The 18,035-nt window shown below is 42.1% G+C and overlaps 1 protein-coding gene across 8 annotated transcripts in view; it reads left to right on the plus strand.

The window, feature by feature from the left end:
- LOC127501622 (CD209 antigen-like protein E) overlaps positions 1–18,035 on the plus strand; it is a 41,779-nt gene that overhangs the window by 3,507 nt on the left and 20,237 nt on the right. For 2 of the 8 annotated variants that reach the window (XR_007926653.1, XM_051873730.1), the window contains exons 1-5: positions 13,751–13,931; positions 16,809–16,931; positions 17,262–17,351; positions 17,595–17,666; positions 17,790–17,941. Coding sequence is in view for 7 of the 8 variants with exons in the window: in XM_051873730.1 (XP_051729690.1) it covers positions 13,766–13,931; positions 16,809–16,931; positions 17,262–17,351; positions 17,595–17,666; positions 17,790–17,941 (603 nt within the window). In the remaining variant the exon portion in view is untranslated. Of the gene's footprint in view, positions 1–341; positions 414–502; positions 658–8,597; positions 8,708–8,807; positions 11,108–13,750; positions 13,932–16,808; positions 16,932–17,261; positions 17,352–17,594; positions 17,667–17,789; positions 17,942–18,035 lie in introns of those variants that run through there. The other 6 variants (XM_051873732.1, XM_051873739.1, XM_051873735.1 and 3 more) reach the window with 5 other exon arrangements.

Raw genomic sequence — 18,035 nt, forward strand, 5'->3', positions numbered from 1 at the left:
GTAAGTTATGTTCAGATTTATACATACCAAAAGGCTTGGACAAAGTGCATGAACCAGTTAATGTTCAATGCATTTCATCACAGTCCCTTTTGTTCAGTAAATACAAGTCAGTCCTTTGAACACTTTTCTTCAACCATTTGTTTCTGTTTCTGTACTAGTCATAGCTTACAGACAACTACACCAGACTGCATTTCTCTTTTACACCCATGAAACAAGTTTAGAGACAGTGTTAGACAAAATTTCTGCACATTGAACCAAATTTTGATTAACTTCAAGAGTATCACGGTCTAAAGAATGGATCATTTTCATCCTGATTGTTTGTTTTTGACCTTGTCATGCAGATTACAAAGAACAGTTTGATGTACTCCAAAACCAGCATGAGGAGACACTTAGAAAGCTGAACAGATTAAATCGTACGTATTACGAGTTGAGCCTTGTGCAAAGTTAAAAGAGATTTAATGAGTCTGAAACAATTGAATTGTCACTACCTCTTTCTCAAAAGACAGCACAGGTTGTGCACTTTGTTCCGTGCACTGGATTCATTTTGGGGGAAAGTGTTACTACTTCTCTTCGGTCGTGATGAACTGGACACAGAGTCGAGATCACTGTGTGACTCTAGGAGGACATCTTGTGATCATAAACAGCAAAGCAGAGCAGGTGCGTTCTGCAGTTCAACACCTCATATACTTCTGCATACCCCTTTTACTTATGTAACGTTGTGTATTTCTTTTAGTTAAACATGTTTTCGTTTTTTTTTTTTTTTTTTCTTGAAGTTATAAAAATGAGAAACATCACAAACCATTTTTGTCATAAGTGACAATTAGTGCAGTACACAATGTCAAGTTTTAAGAATAAACTCAAGCAGAGGTGAAATGGATAACATCTCTGATAGAAGTCTCTGATGGTCTCAGCAGATTGGGTGAAAGATAACATCCTGTTCCACCACAAGAGACTTGTGAACACACCAGGTGCGGCTCGTTCACTGACTCTAAATGGCATGGAGGGAAACAAACAGCTTAAAAAACGTCTCGGGTTACTGGTGTAACCCTTGTTCCCTGAGTAAGGGAACGAGACGCTATGTCGAATGACGTGATGGGAACCCTCTGCGTGATTGCGTCGTGAAGCACTTCTGTATCCAACCAATGATGAGACGGGACGTCAGAGGCGGGTGACGTCACGGACCAGGAAACTATAAAGCATACCCAGAACAAAGAACGCTAGCTTCTGAATTATGGCTGAAGCAAGACGCTCCCAGGTATGCTGGGGGTACGGCAACGTGACGTAGCGTCTCGTTCCCTTACTCAGGGAACAAGGGTTACACCAGTAACCCGAGACGTTCCCTTTCGTGGGAACTATCGACGCTACGTCGAATGACGTGATGGGAACGCTGTCCCAACTACGCCGTATCACCGAGTGCCTGTCTGTGATCTTGTAGACAGAACCGAGGAACCCGGAGTAGAGCTCATGTCTAGGTTGTAAAACCTGAAGAATGTGTGCTGGGACGACCAACCAGCTGCATCACATATATCATTCAATGATACTCCTGACATTAATGCCTTGGAGGCCGCCATACCCCTGGTGGAGTGAGCACGGACATCTAGAGGACATGGCTGTCCGGCCGCTTCATAGGCAAGTGAGATGGCCTCGACCACCCACTTACTCATCATCTGCTTAGATGCTGGGCCCCCTTTCTTAGGGGACCCATAACATACAAACAGCTGGTCTGTTTTTCGCCACAGGGCAGCTCTGTGGACATATGTATCTAAGGCCCTGACGGGGCAAAGCAGATTGCGTTTCTCCTGATCCGGATCTACAAAAGGAGGAGGACAAAAAGCCTGGAGCACAATAGGACCCGGGACGTTGGTGGGGACCTTTGGCACGTAGCCAGGTCTAGTGTGTAGGAAAGCCTTAACCATACCAGGCGCAAATTCCAAACACGAAGGAGCAACCGACAGTGCTTGTAAATCTCCTATTCTTTTAAGAGACGAGATTGCCAGATAAAATATCATTTTTAGAGTGAGGAATTTCCCTGACACCTCTTCTAGTGGTTCGAAGGGAGCCTCAGCTAACCCCTCTAGCACTATAGCCAAGTCCCAGGCTGGAGTTGTTGTGCGCACTGCAGGCCTCAGCCTCAGCGTGCCACGAAGGAAGCGTATGACAAGAGGGTCTCAACCCACCGAGCAACCCCCTACCGGAGCATGATAAGCCGAGATAGCTGCCACGTAAACCTTCAATGTTGAAGTAGATAATCCTTCCGAGAATTTTTCTTGAAGGAACTGAAGCACAAGGCTAACAGATGACTGGACAGGGTCCGTATTTTGTTGGCTACACCAAGTAGAAAACAACTTCCATTTATATGCATAAAGCTTACTTGTGGAGGGAGCTCTGGAGTGAAGGATGGTCTCCACAGCCTCGGTTGGGAGACCAGCATCTATGAGCCTTGCCCCCTCAGAGGCCAGGCCCACAGTTTCCACAGTTCTGGGCGGGGATGGAGTATTGTGCCGCCCGCCTGAGACAGGAGATCCTGCCTGAGAGGAAGCTCCAATGGAGAGCCGTCAACAGGGACATTAGGTCCGCAAACCATATCCTGGTCGGCCAGTACGGAGCCACCAGTATTAGGCTGACCCCTTCCTGGCGTTCTTTTTCCTTTTTCCAGGAAATGCATACAGACATAGCCTCGGCCACGTCTGTAGCATAGCGTCCAGCCCCAGAGGTGCTGGGTACGTTAGGGAGTACGACAGTGGACACTGGGTTGACTCTCCCGAAGCAAATAGGTCTACTTCCGCTTGACCGAATCTTTTCCAGATGAGCTCCACCACCTCGGTGTGGAGTCTCCATTCCCCGGGCGTCGGCGCCTGCCTCAACAGGGCGTCCGCTCCCACATTTTGATGCCCTGGAATATACGCTGCTTTCAATGAGAGGAGCTTTCCCTGGGCCCACAGGAGGATCCGACGGGCCAAGTTGCAAAGTCGGCGAGACCGCAGACCCCCCTGATGGTTGATATATGAGACCACCGTCGTGTTGTCCGTGCGGACCAACACGTGATGGTCCCTCAGGTCTGGGAGGAAGTGTTTCAATGCAAGAAATACCTCCATCATCTCCAGCCGATTTATGTGACAGGAGAGCTGATGGTCCTCCAATAAACCCTGAGCCGAGCGACCACTCATGATCGCCCCCCAGCCCGTGAGGGAAGCATCCGTCGTAAGCATTACACGACGACGAGAAGTCCCCAGCACAGGTCCCTGGGACAGGAACCAAGGCTTTTTCCACATGACCAGAGCACGAAGGCATCGCCGCGTGACTTTGATCATGCGAAAAGGATTTCCCCTCGGAGAAAACCCCTTGGTCCTGAGCCACCACTGTAAGGGTCTCATGTGCAGAAGGCCAAAAGTTACCACGTTGGACGCAGCTGCCATAAGACCCAACAGTCTCTGAAACTGTTTTACAGTGAGTGACTGGCCTAACTTCACCCCTTTCACGGCCCCGAGAATAGAACTCACACGAGCAGGGGATAGATATGCCTGCATCGTGGTAGAGTCCCACACTACCCCTAAGTAGTTGGTCATTTGATTCGGGACCAGCACACTTTTCTTGGCATTGAGCCTCAGCCCAAGCTTCTTCATGTGCGACAGAACAACATCTCGATGTTGAACTGCCAATTGTTCTGTTTGAGCTAATATCAACCAATCGTCGATATAGTTCAGCACGCGGATGCCCTGGAGTCTCAACGGAGCCAGAGCTGCATCCACGCACTTCGTGAACGTGCGGGGTGATAAAGATAGGCTGAAGGGAAGAACCTTGTATTGGTAAGCTTCGCCCCCGAAAGCAAACCTGAGGAACTTCCTGTGATGAGGATGGATGGATACATGAAAGTATGCATCTTTCAGGTCTATCGCCACAAACCAGTCCTCGGACCTGATCTGTGGGATAATCTGTTTGAGTGTAAGCATTTTGAACTTTAACTTTCGTACAGATCGATTTAGCACACGTAAATCTATGATCGGACATAACCCTCCATCCTTCTTTGGAACAATGAAGTAGCGGCTGTAAAACCCTGACAGCTTGCTGGGAGGAGGAACCCTTTTTTATAGCTCCTTTTTGCAAGAGTGTCATAACCTCTTGTTCCATAATCAGAGACTGCTCTGGGGTCACCACTGTTGGAAGAACCCCGTTGAACCCGGGCGGCCGAGAGCCAAACTGTATTTTGTAACCCTGTTCTACAATGAGCAGCACCCATTTCGAAATGTTCGGGAGACGTTTCCATTCTTCCATAAATTCTACTAAGGGAACCAGTCTCTCGAGACTGGCCTCTGATGTTTTCTGAGCACTTGGCTCGTTGGTCTGACACGGCGCACCGGCAGACAAACGAATCAAGTGATGACCGACCCTCCTCGGAGGATCGGTGGAGGCCACTGCGTCCTGACGCACACTGGGTGGCAGGGTTGGCAGAACGGCCCCCTGAGGGCGCCGGAGGGGAACAGGTACCAGATTTTTTAATACCCGAACCCCTCCGGGAGGGGCTGCCCTCGTGAGTCCCGGACAGCTGGCGTCAGGACTTCTTTTTTGAAGCCTTCCGGGAAATAATGACGGTCCTCAGATCCGCCCTACCCCCGGAAGACTTCGCCTGTGCTGGCCGCCCCGGTCCCCAAGCTCTCTGCGGGGGAGCACGGGTGGCCACACTGGCCTTCTGTTGCGCTCTGTGCGCCGAGGAGCTGGCTATCGGCTGAGGCTGCTCCCGCTCAGCAGCCCCAGGGGGATGAATACGGCGGGGAAGGAATCTCTGGAAGGCCGCTGGAACCTATCGACGACAGATGACACTGCGTCGCCGAATAGGCCCACAGGAGACAGCGGCGCATCCATGAGGATGTTCTTATCTTTATCCTTCATGTCTGACAAATTGAGCCATTAGTGCCTTTCTGTGGCCACCAAGGCTGCCATAGAGCGGCCAATTGATTTGGCCGTCTCCTTGGTGGCCCGGAGAGCTAGATCTGTCGCCCTCCTAAGCTCCTGTATGGACTCAAATGTCGCTTCCCCGCTTTCATCTATTTCCCCCAGCAGATCAGCCTGGTAAGCTTGCAAAATGGACATTGTATGAAGGCAAGCTGCAGCCTGACCTGCTGCCGAATAAGCCTTGCCCACCAAGCCCGATGTTGTCTTTAATGGCTTAGTGGGCAATGTCGGGGTCTTAAGGGACGATGCAGACTCGGGCGAGAGATAGCTCGCAAGCGTCTCTTCGACCCGAGGCATCGCCCCATAGCCGTGGTGTTTCAGCCCCACGATGTTACTATATGTGGATGTTTGGGGGCTGAACACACGATATTGCACAGGTCTATTCCACGACCTCGACACCTCGGTGTGGAGGTCGGGAAAGAACGGCAGACCCCGACGCTGGGGTAGTGACCGTGCGGGGAGAAAGCGCTCATCAAGCTTGCTTTTTGGTTTCGTTTCGCTTCTCTCCGTGGGCCAGTCTATTTTTAGCTTATCGACTGCCCTGGTTACTACCTCCAGCAGCTCCTCATAAGCTGGAGACGAGGATGGCGGGTCCTCATCTCCAGCCTCGACGCTCACCACGTCAACCTCCTCAGAGGAAGATAAGTTGAGCGTCGGTGTCTCCCTCCGGGGGGGAAGAAACCGCAGCGCGTGCTTCCACCGCCAAAGGAGAGACACTGGGTCCAGCAGGTAAGGGGAGAGATAAGGCAGAGCCCGTCTCTCCCCCCTCTACCAGATCCATTTGTGATCCCCACGAATGCAGCCTCCGCTGTGCCTCAGCAGCAGCGGGACCTGATCCGCGGGGAACACTCGCCGCGGCACCCTCCTCAAAGAGCGCGCGGCGTGATCTTAATACTCCGAGAGTGAGCCGCTCGCAGTGTACACAGACAGCCCCCTCGAGAGCTGCCTGTGCATGCTCAACTCCCAGGCAAACAACACACATCTCGTGTGTGTCCCCACCCGAGATGAATCGCGTGCAGGGAGGCACACACTTGATGAACTGCTGCTTGTTCGTTTTTTCCGCCATAGTTTTATATATATATATATCGTGTCTTTTTGTTTGGTGCTTTGAAACTCTTGTCCTCAGACGAAGAGATCACTGTGTAACAGGACAAACAACACTAAATAAGACACACAAGATACAGAGAGCGCTTGCTGAAGACAACAGAAGCTAGCGTTCTTTGTTCTGGGTATGCTTTATAGTTTCCTGGTCCGTGACGTCACCCGCCTCTGACGTCCCGTCTCATCATTGGTTGGATACAGAAGTGCTTCACGACGCAATCACGCAGAGGGTTCCCATCACGTCATTCGACGTAGCGTCGATAGTTCCCACGAAAGGGAACAAAGTAGTTTCAGCAGTGGAGCATCATGTTATTAGGCTACATTTTAATGAAATTGTTGCCTAAAGATTACTAAAACCGTTATTTATTTAGAATAACATGTCCCGATTAATCATTCTCAGTAAATCAAATAAATAGTCGATTTTGTTTTCACAATGACTTTATGATATTGCGCTATTTATTTCTCTGCTCTAAACCTTATTGGTGCGGCGGACTGGCTGTCTGGAACACTGGGAGTTTTCCCGGTGGGCTGCTGTACAATGTGGGTGGGACCATTACTGAAATATATAGGCATATGAAGAATGAATTATAGTAACTGTACATACTGTAGCCTATCCTTCCATAAGCCCAGACAAGTGGTTCCGAACCACGTTCCTGCCCCCCCAGCACTGCACATTTTGCATGTCTCCTTTGTCTGACACACCCATTTCAGGTCTTGGAGTCGCTATAATAAACTGATGACCTGAATCAGGTGTGTTTGAGGAAACATGCAAAATGTGCAGTGCTAGGGGGCCTCCAGGCCCAGACCAAGCATGCCCCACGAGTCCTGAAAAGTGAAACCAAAGCATCTCGATCACCCCGGGTGGCTGGATGCAGTATAGGTCATAAACCCCGCCCTCTCCATCTAATGTAATGGGATGCCAGACAAACTAAACAATCAAATGACACATCAAATATTGTTTTTCCAAAGATGTTTTCTATCATTTTAGGCAGTTATCATCACGCTGATGTTCTAGTGTTCATTCTTTAAATAAGTTTGGTTTTAGTTAGTTATCGATGCTATAAAAATGCGGGTTTTGACGTCATGATTGACAGCTGAGATTGACAGCTTCTTTGAGCAAAGTAGTCACTGAGGCATCAGAAGACCTTCTTTTTTTTTTTTTTCTGGATCTTCAGGAGGAGATTTAACTTTAATTTTTACATTTCCAGAACTGTTTATTTCACAGCGACATAATGTATTGTTCTGCAGTAAACTGTATTAACCGATTTTGCGGGAGTTTAGATGGGATGTTGATATCGTGGCTCCACGCATTTACTACTGTGCAGACTTGGGCTCCAATTTCACTATGTGCAGACTCGAGACTCAAGATGTCAGTGGTGGCTTCACTTACTACAGTGGAAGAGAGTGAAGGTGTGTCGTCCATCTTGTTTTACAGTCTATGGCCCAGACGAATGGCCTGCGTGGCCCACTTGAGTCAAATTCTGATCAATTTAGTGTGCTCCAGACCCAGTGCAGCGTGTTTAAAAGTGCTTGTCAATGTCAAAATGTTTGAGATAGCCAATCAAATGAGCCTAGGCTAAATAATTATAAATGTCTTTACTGACACTTACCCCGGATTTTTCACATTTTCCACAAAAATATGAAGCAGCGCAACTTTTTTTTTTTTTTTTTTTTTTTCCAACATTGATAGCCTAATAATTGAAAATGTTTCTTCAGCAGCAAATCAGCATATTATTGTAGCGTATTGTTATATTTTTATGTTAGTAGGCTAAGTCAGCCCAGGCTCATTAGAAAAACTACACTGAGTGGCACTAAAACCGTGTTTTAAAATAACTTACCACCAACACTAGGCGTACACCTAAACCTACCCGATAGTGTAAACAAAAGCAAATGTGACATAAAGCATTGGTAATCATGCCATTTTTAGCTTGTTTTTGATCTCATCTTTGAGCTCTTTTATCGTGGGTCATGTTTCACGGGATTCGTATCCAAGGCTTCCGCATCCTAAGTACAATTCCGTAAGCTGAGCTACCAAGCAAGCTTGTTACATCAGAAAAGTTAAACATATGGAGCTGGTTAAGTGATGCAAAGTCCAAAATGTATTTTTTTACAAATCATGCACTTTTGTAAAAAGTGTTTTGAGATCATAACGTAATGTTTGTGCAAGGAGACATAAAAACAAGTCTTTATTAATCCATAATCTGACCCTGTAATCGTAACTGTGTATGAAAACAATTAAAAGCACTTGCTGTTTTACTGCCTCTAGTGTTTATTTCTGTTGGAAACTGCAGTGACACATACGTATTTTTTGCGTTTTGCAAAAATGTTCCCACAGGCAGGCCTATGTTTTTCCATGAGATCAGGTTCAGTGTAAGTGGTGAAATTGCTTAATGTGCATAATGAGCTGCAGGGTTTATGGTGTGGAGTGTTGTGGATTGGGTGTGGTGGGCCACTGTGCCAGAAAGCCCAGGGCCACTTTTTAGCCCCAGTTCACCCCTGGTAGACTTGGACAATAACCCTTTTTTTTTTTTTTTTCCCTCCATCAGGATTTTCTTACCTCTAAAGTTAAAGTGACTCACTGGATTGGTCTGAATGATTTGGACACTGAGGGACACTGGTTTTGGGTGAACAACCAGCCACTTAATGATTCAGTAGAGTAAGAACTTCTATAATGTTTAAAACACAACCTTTGCATAGAAAAATAACCAATACTTGAAGCTACTCCAGCAGATGTGTTTTGTTTTTTCATTCTGAAGATTCTGGATAAAGCGAGAGAATGGAGTCAGAGAGCCTGACAACTGGACTAAAGGCCATCCGGCCGGTGAAGACTGTGCTAGCTTGGGACATCCAGCGGGAGAGACGGATTTCTGGACGGATGCTTTCTGTTTTCAAGAGAAAAGATTTGTGTGTGAAGCTGCTGCAGCAGTTTAATTCATTCAATTTTCATTACTTCGAATGAAAAATGCGTAGAACCAGTTCATTTGTAATGCAACGATATATCAGTAATACTGAAAACATATTTATCAGACATGATTAACTATATATTGCTGTCCTTTTAAAATGAAGAGACAATTTTACTTGTGCCCCTATTATGCTTTTTCAGATATTACCTTTAATGCAGTCAGGGTTGGGCAAAAATACATCAAAATGTATTTTAAAATAAAATACCAAATTACTTAATTTTAAGTGTATCAAAATAAACTACAAAATACAGCAGCCACACCATGTATCAAAATAAACTACTGTATTTTTGTATTTTAAAAATACTAAAAAATACTTTTACAAGGGAGCAGGAAATTTCTTTCCAAACCTTCCATCAGTTGGCCTATTTGATCATCCCTTCACCACGCTGTGTCCATGTGCCACCTATCAATGACATCATACCAGCGTTACCCTCGGTTTCTGGTTTTATTTTGTAGAAACCATGGAAACACCAAAGACGCATTATATTCCTCATCTGTCTAATAAAATATTTTATATGTAATATATTATTAGACAGATGAGGAACTGTTTGGATTCATTCATCGTCAGAAAACAAATCATGTTATATAGCTTCTTGTTTAAATTTCGTTTTCTTGATTTACAGCGAGTACCATGTTTTACCATGACTAAAATTGATCTAACTTACTGGAGTGTGCAACAAGTGTCTCATAGCAGCCGCCGAGCGAATGCAGAGTAGCGTTATAACAACTTTCAATTCAAATATATCTAATATGATAAACAGTGCTTCGTTACCCCACATACGCTAGACCGAAAAAAGCGGAAGCGGCAACAGTGGCATAATAAAAATTCCGCTGCTCTCGAGACGTGTGTCGTGTTCATCACTTATTAGCAATCGCTCCAGCAGTCTCGTTCAACTCCAACATCACTCGGCCCTGCTCTGCTTCATACTACAGTAACGTTAATACTCTCATCCATAAACATGATTTCTGACGAGTCCTGTCCTGGCTGTAGACTTGAAGACAACACATCCCATGATTCCACGAAATCAAGGATAAGCGACTGAATAAGCGACCTCTAGCGGCGAAAATTTACATATTGTGGCTTTAACAGATCTAATATTCACATATCCCTGTGATCTCCCAAATGAAGGTTAGTTTTAAAGTAACCCACAGTTTAATGTTTAACAGTTTGCAAAAGACTCATAATTTAGTTACTTGGTGTTTGGTAACGAAGGGCCTACTTTGCATCAGCAACACTGACTCAATGACAAACAAGTCATTCATAAGATAAATGATGGCACCTGTATTCATAGCAACTAGTTTCTAACTAATTAATCATTTGATTGTATAGCCCCCTATATTTATGATTAACAAAGTATTTTAAAACTACAAAAATACAAAACACTAAAGTATTTTGATACAAAATACAAAGCCATTTTCATCAACCCTATCAAAGACAAATTACAAAATACTATTTTGTATTTGAAATACGTATTTGAAATACATGTATCAAAAAACTGCCCATCTCTGAATGCAGTGTGTATATAGCTGTGTGTGAATGTAAAAGGTCAGCAAAGTTTTAAAGATCAAAGTGCATGATAAATAAAGTTTTCTGCTCTGCAAAAGCAAATTCTCTTTGCAGCGAACAAATCACCTGACTTGCCGAGGCATGGACTCTATAAGACCCCTGAAAGTGTCCCATGGTATCTGGTACCAAAATGTTAGCAGCAGATCTTTCACATTCCTTAGGTGGGAGGTGGAGCTGCCGTGGATTGAACTTGTTGGTCCAGCACATCCCACAGGTGCTCGATTGGACTGAGATGTGGGGAATTTAGAGGCCAGGGCAACACCTTGAACTCTTCATCATGTTCCTCAAACAATTCCTGAACAATGTATGCAGTGTGGCAGGGTGCGTTATCCTGCTGAAAGAGCCACTTCCAACAGGGAACACCAGTACCTGTTCTGCAACGTTTATATAGGTGGAACATGCAGTGGCGGTTCTACATTGAATTACACCCTGGTGAAAACACATAAAAGAGAGAATCTAATGTTAACCCAACTGATGGAAATAAATAGTAACTGAACTTGTAACAGTTTTGTTGCAAAGCATAATATTATGGTGAAATTAGATCTCGTGTTTGTTGAGTTAAAACTGAATTATTGTTGTATAAGCATAGCAAGCATCATAGCAAAAAGGCAAACAAATTTAAGAGTTATACCCACCGATTAACATTAGCCCTTCATTCATGACGTGGATACCATAATAATCATACAGACAGAACATAGTTGCACACCTTTATTTTTTGCTCGTTTCTCCTCTTCTTCTTTTCTTTTTTTTCTAAATTGGGCACCTGATGGCTTTGACCTTTTCCTGTCCATCTCTGTGTTTATTTGGCACTCGACAATCAACAGATTTCACATCCCCCCAACACTGTCACTCACGACCAGAAATCAAGACTAAACCTTTTCACCTTTTCATGCTCCCCGCTCCCCTTTCCAATTCTCACACAGCTTCTGTGCACGGCACCTTCTCAGCAAGCAGGGGCGCCAATTTTCCAATTCCCCACACAGTGAAATGAGAGTAGAAAACTGCTTCGCGGCAGCGGCGCAGAGGATTATTTTTTATTTTTTTAACTGCTCGTGCCGCCCCCCACGCATCATGAAAAAATTGCCCGGTTCGCCCGTGCCAAAAACTGCAACTGGGAACGTGTCAAATTTACATCCACATTAATGGCCGGACCAAGGGTTTATCAGTAGAACATTGCACAGAGCATCACACAACTTCCACCAGCTTGTCATCATCCCACAGTGAGATTGTGACACATTCCTCCCATTACCATCATTAAAATTTTTAAAATTGCCACAGTAGACCTTCTGTAGACCTTCTGTTGGCTCGGACCAGATGGGATAGCCTTTGTTGCCCTTGTGCATCGATGAGCCTTGGGCGCACAAACCCTGTCAGCAGTTTGGGGTTTGTCCCTTCTTGGACACTGTTGGTAATTTATTACCACTGTTGACTGGGAGCAAAGACTATAGATAATGAAAGATGGTTCACTCCTATTATTAATGAATGGGAGAAACTGCAACGCGCAATATGGCGGAACACATCCTGCCTTCTAAGTAAAAGAGCCAATCGCTGATTGATAAAGTCACTGCAGCTGTCGTTAGAAGCTCCGGTTCCCATAGAAACCAGAGTCTCACACTTAGGACTGCACATGCGCATTGGCTCGTCTAGCCCAGTGGTTCTCAATCTGGGGGCTTCACAGAAGTTGCGATTTTTCTAAAATTTAACAATAACGTATTCCATGAATTAGCCTGTTCCTCTGGACATGTAATCTCGTTTATATTCCCAAATCCTTTCATTCATTCGTAATCCCTAGGCCTATTCGAATCTTTTACTAGGCAAAGGAGAAAAACACTATGTCTCATTAGTTTCAATCTTTATCTGACTTCAAATTAAATTTGTACAAAGTTGGTGCTTGTTAGAGACGATAAGGCACGTCAAGTTTATTATATATCGCATTTCACATGTGCAGGTAATTCAGTTTTCTTTTCTCCAGCAGTGCAGCATCAAATAGCTATTCATACTTGCTCATGTGGAAGATAAAGTTCGCTCTTCTGATCTTTTATAATCAGTGTCCATTGCTTTGGAACATTGGAAGAAAACACAGATACTAGACAAGAGATGGGCTCTGCCCTGCTCGTGTCCCACAGTCCTCTCAAAGCGGGATATGACGAAACATTTATCTTTGTGGGCAAATATAATTTAAACTTTTCTATTGCTTTCTATGTTCAAGGACTTTGCCTATTGTTTAAACGTTCGAGTCATTTAAAAGTTTCATTTCTGCATAACATTCTGCATAAGCATCAGTGGTTTGCCCTTTACCACCGCAGTGGGGGAAAAAAATGTCACCATCATTTTGTTTCACTTTTCCAAAACAAAAATTTCTGAAAGCTGTCAGTTTCAATGCAATACCAGTTCTAACTGTCAAAACAGTTTCATGACAACTTGTTTCATTTTATGAAATATAGAACTTATCATAAATTGTGTAATCAAACATCAGAGAAATAAGGCTACCAACCAAAGGAATTGATGTTCCAGCACTGTATAATTTAATATGCGGTAACACTTTAGAATAACTCACACTATGAAGCATTAGTTAAGCATTAGTGAATAGTTAGTTCATCATTTATAAAGCATTAATAGATATTAGTAAGCAGTTTATAAATACACCTATAAATGCTTTGTTCTTGATTTATAAGCATCTATAATGTGTTTAATAAATGTATTTTCATACTTTATTAATGATCAATTTATAATTTCTAAATTAAGTATTACATTATTTACAAACCAGTTATTTAGGAGTTGTCAGTGGTTCAAAAGATCATTTATAAAGTGTAAGTAAATGATTAATAAACAATTTAAATGTACATTTATGCATCTTATTATTTAGACATATAGTAATAGTTACTTAGTGTGTTAATAAATGCTTTATTAATACATATTCCTACTGCAATTAATGATTAATTCGGGTAGTTATAAAACATTTAGTAGTTGTCAGTTAACTATTTTTGTGAGCTCATCTAAAGTGAGGACTATTCATGCCTCGTAAAGCTTTTATAAAGGAGATTCTCAGCCTCATTCTTCTCTTTTGGAGAACACAAACATTTAATTATACCTTATTTTTAGCGGCTATCACATGTAGTCAAACATGTAGTTGCCAAATCTGTTATTCAGGCTCATAGCTGCATTACTTTCAGTCTGTATTAATATGGATGACATTTTATGTGACTTCCTTATTCTGAACAAACTGAAGCAGCACTCAAGACTCAGTGGACACATCTTCTGTCAGGCTCATGAAATGGATTCAGTCTATGAAAATTCTGGTGTCATACTTTCAACAGTTGCTTCAGGTGAAAACTGTTCTCAATACAAAGGTAAGACCGGGATGTTATCAGTATGCATTCATTTCCATTTTAATGATTTAGCACTGTAGTAATGGGGCATATGGTTTTCTTTAGTATATTTGGCATCAAGGTGTACATTTTATCTGTTGATGATACCACCACCAACCCTGCTGAAAAATCCAGCATAAACCAGCATGGATTCCATGTTGGTCCAGGCTGGTTTATGCTGGTTAGTGCTGGTCTAGCTTGTGGACCAGCATATTCATGCTGATCTCAAGCTAAACGGAGCTGGTGAAGCTGGTTCTTGCATGATCTTGCAAGGTTTAGCGTGAGTAGGCCAGCTGTCTGTATGCAAGCAGTGTTTTGGGGACAAGCATTGTTTTTGCTTGCATATTTCTATACTTAACACATTATCACATTAGCTCTGTGTGTGTGTGTGTGTTCACTACTCACTACTCCTAATGTGTGTGCACTAACTTGGATAGGTTAAACAAAGGAGGACATATTCCAAGTATGGGTTACTTGTCACTTTCACTAATGATGTAAAGGAAAAACAATATATGGATAAAACATATGATTTATTGAATTATATGATTATAACTTTGTAATTTCTTTTGCTCCCTCTGCTGAAAGTAGAACTGAACACTTGTGTCCCATTGAACACAATGGGACAGTTAATAACTTGATAATGAAACTGAAAGTTGCTGTTTTTAAATACTTTCATTCTCATTTGGGAAGTCAGTCACTGATTCCGAAAAGTGCACATAGTAAAAAAAAATCGCAAGTCAGGAGCATGAAATATTGTTGACAATAGTGATGGCATATACATTCAGCAATTGCTGAAAGATAATTAATTCATCCAAAGTAAATGATCAAGTGCCCAACCAAAGGGAACACTAATCACCATAATGGTGACTTCAAACAGACTTCAACAACCTTGGTACATGTACCATAAAGAAATAAAGGCAAACTGGTTTGTTGTTTAATCATCCTCTGGTGACATACTGATTTTATTTGCAGTTGATTTCATCAAAAGTCAATTGTAGTTGTGTTTCTGCCCATCTCTTCCTTTTTTCTGTTCTTGTTGTTCCTCTTATCTTCAGTGGTTGTGCTTGTTAACCACAGGTGTCATCACTAATGCTCAATCATCACTTGTAGTGGTAGAGTGAATCTACTTTATTTCACTAACTGCAACATTGCTTCAGTGTTACTTTTACTATCTGTAGATTTGGACCATATGAAATCTGAGCAGATCCTTAATCTGAGGATTTTTGTGATTGGTGTATTGCTTGCAGTGTGTGTCGTAAACCATATGCTCATTAGCATTTCTGAATTTCTGCTCCAGAGGCTTCACAGTGAACACTAATTATGGCGTTAGTTTTTCAGTATCAATTCCAGTGGGAGTCTCATTCTTTTGAAATGCAGCAAACTGCATCTTCTCGACATGTTGACAATACGAACCAAACTCTCCCAGCCCTCAGCTACAACTACAGTGTTTGAAGTGTCAAAGTGGATGTTGTTTACAGGCAGCCAATGAAGACCATAGACTGGCATTATGCAAATGTGTTACATTGTTACGTAGGTATGTAACAGGAAGTGAGACTGGATTTGCTGACAACTTGTTTCCACAGTTCAGAATCAATTAATACTTTATGAGACAATAACTTATTTATCATGCATTTTGATCTTTAAAACTTTGCAGACTTTTTACATTCACAAACTGCTATATTACACATTGCATTAAAAGTAATATTTGCAAAAGCATAATGGGGCACTTTAAGTTATCAAAATGCTATGAAGCCTTTTAAGCAAGAGTGATATTTTTTCTCATGTGTCATGATATAAAGCTGTCACACAGGCCTAGTTGTCACAAAAACCTTTTTTGAGTCAGATATGCAATTGTAGATCTCCAAATTTTCTCTTATCTTTTCAGTAACAATGGTCACAATAAAATCACAGTGGCAAACATTCAGACAAGAGTCAACTATGATGAACGTAGATTTTAACTGAAACTTTAACCCTCTACAGCACAGTGTTGCCCTCAGGCAACAGAAAGTTTTCTTAAGCCCTATGCTTAGTACATTTTTCTTTAAATGATTACAACCAATTAGAAAGGTTGAGAAAGTACCAAAGAACAGTCCAGTAAGGTGTGGGAGTCATTATCAAGCACCATTTAAAGGTGGGACGTCCTGTTCTGACACATGGTCACAGGAGCACATGGTCTGAGAAGAATGCAAGATTATTTGCTTCAGTAATCTTATTTAAAATGACATGAACTGCACATAAAAATATGTGTGTGTATGAAGGTGTAGATAACCCTTTTTTTGTTTTATGAAGTTTTATGAAGTTTTTTTATTTTTTATTTTGTATGTTCAGAAATTCAGTTTTTCTTTTCGTTGCCTCAGGGCAACGTTGTGCGATAAGGTGTACTTTTCGAGGATGTTTTGGACAATACCTCACATTGACAATAATGTGTTATAAGAAGGGAAGATGCAGGTTTCCTGGGTGTGCAGGAATACCCAAAGTGATGAGCAAAAATTGTAACATACACCTCTGTTTCACAGCAGAGAAGAACTGAAATCTTATTACATGAAGTACATTATATGACACACTGCATGATACAAACCTATGCATGTATCAAATTCAATATTTCAATGTCTTTCAAGTGTTTTCATTTTTTACTTAATGATTTCTTCACATTTTTTTAAAAAAAAATTGTGATTTTGCATTGCTCTCTGAGCACTGTCTTATGGTAATTTTCTCTATGATTCTGTACCATTGTTGCACAACGTTGCCCTGAGGCAACAAAAAATATTTTGGGGTGGAGGGAGGGCTGGACTGATTCAAGGGTTCAGATGTAAAATATTTTCTCATATTTTCTTTATCTCTTTGAATTTCTGACCCCAGGTAACTCCACAGAAGAGCAAGAAAGAGAAGTAATTTCTCCTAAGTGGACTAAAGTTCTTCTGATTCTTCTGGGTTTCTCCCTTGTTTTTGCTCTCGGAGGTCTCTGCGCTCTCTGGGCACTTTGTGAGTATAACTGATACTTGATATTTGCTCTGTGCAGGGTTGTATTGACTGATTTAATTTAAGTACTTCTACTTGACCTCAGTGTTGGACATCATTGCAACTTGTAATACATATTTTTCAGTAGCTTTTTATTTTTACAATCATACTTTAGTAGGCAATCATTGCCAAACAAACCCCCATTGAACATATTAAACTGCAATTAATTTAGCCCAAAGCACTAATTTACAAACTCTATTCAAACTTGGTTTTGTAGACAATTTCAGTGCATAATAAAGACTTTCCTCAAAAACATATATTTTCCACTGCTGCTATTGTTTTGTCTTTAATCAGATAATCATAAACTTGCTGATTTCGAATCACTGAATGAGCAGCACATCATGGTTTCAAAGCAACTGGCAGCTCAAGAGATCGACAGCACATGTGAGAAAACTATCATAAATTTTCACATTTTCTTCAAGTTATGATGAGAGAGCTGGACAAATTTAAAACCAATTACACTAGAGTTAGAGAACAGCCTCTGCTTCATGTTGATTGCCTTTAATTTGACATTTTCATTACATGTTTTTCCAATTCAGCATTTAAAGATGGCCTCATGCTTTTGAGTCCATTTTTTTCTAAGTGGATTCTTGATTCTCTTTTACATTTTAATTGTCTTTTCATCAGCCCTGAAGAAACAGTTTAATGATCTTACAACCAGATACAAAACACTCAGAGAATGGCTGTCCTTTAATGATGGTGAGTGTCAGTTTACAAGCTGAGTGTGACACAAAGTGTGAATATTTTTGTTTAACTATCTAATCCAAACAATAAAGATAGAGTTTAATTACACTTTTATTTGCTATTATTCATTACTCACAGCTCAGTCTTGTAATCTGTCTGTGGGTGGCTGGATAGCTTGTCGTGGAAAGCTGTATTTATTCAGCTCTGATAAACTGAACTGGTCGAGCAGTCGAGATGTCTGTCTTTCTAAAGGAGCCGATCTGGTCACCATAACCAGCAAAACAGAACAGGCAAGTCAGATAAATGATGAATTAATTGACACTTTATGCAAGCGTAATGAAAACTTGACTTACAGCTGACGTGATGTAAGTTTTGATCACACAA

This window comes from Ctenopharyngodon idella, chromosome 19, assembly GCF_019924925.1.
Source record: "Ctenopharyngodon idella isolate HZGC_01 chromosome 19, HZGC01, whole genome shotgun sequence".
Taxonomy (NCBI): Eukaryota; Metazoa; Chordata; class Actinopteri; order Cypriniformes; family Xenocyprididae; genus Ctenopharyngodon; species Ctenopharyngodon idella.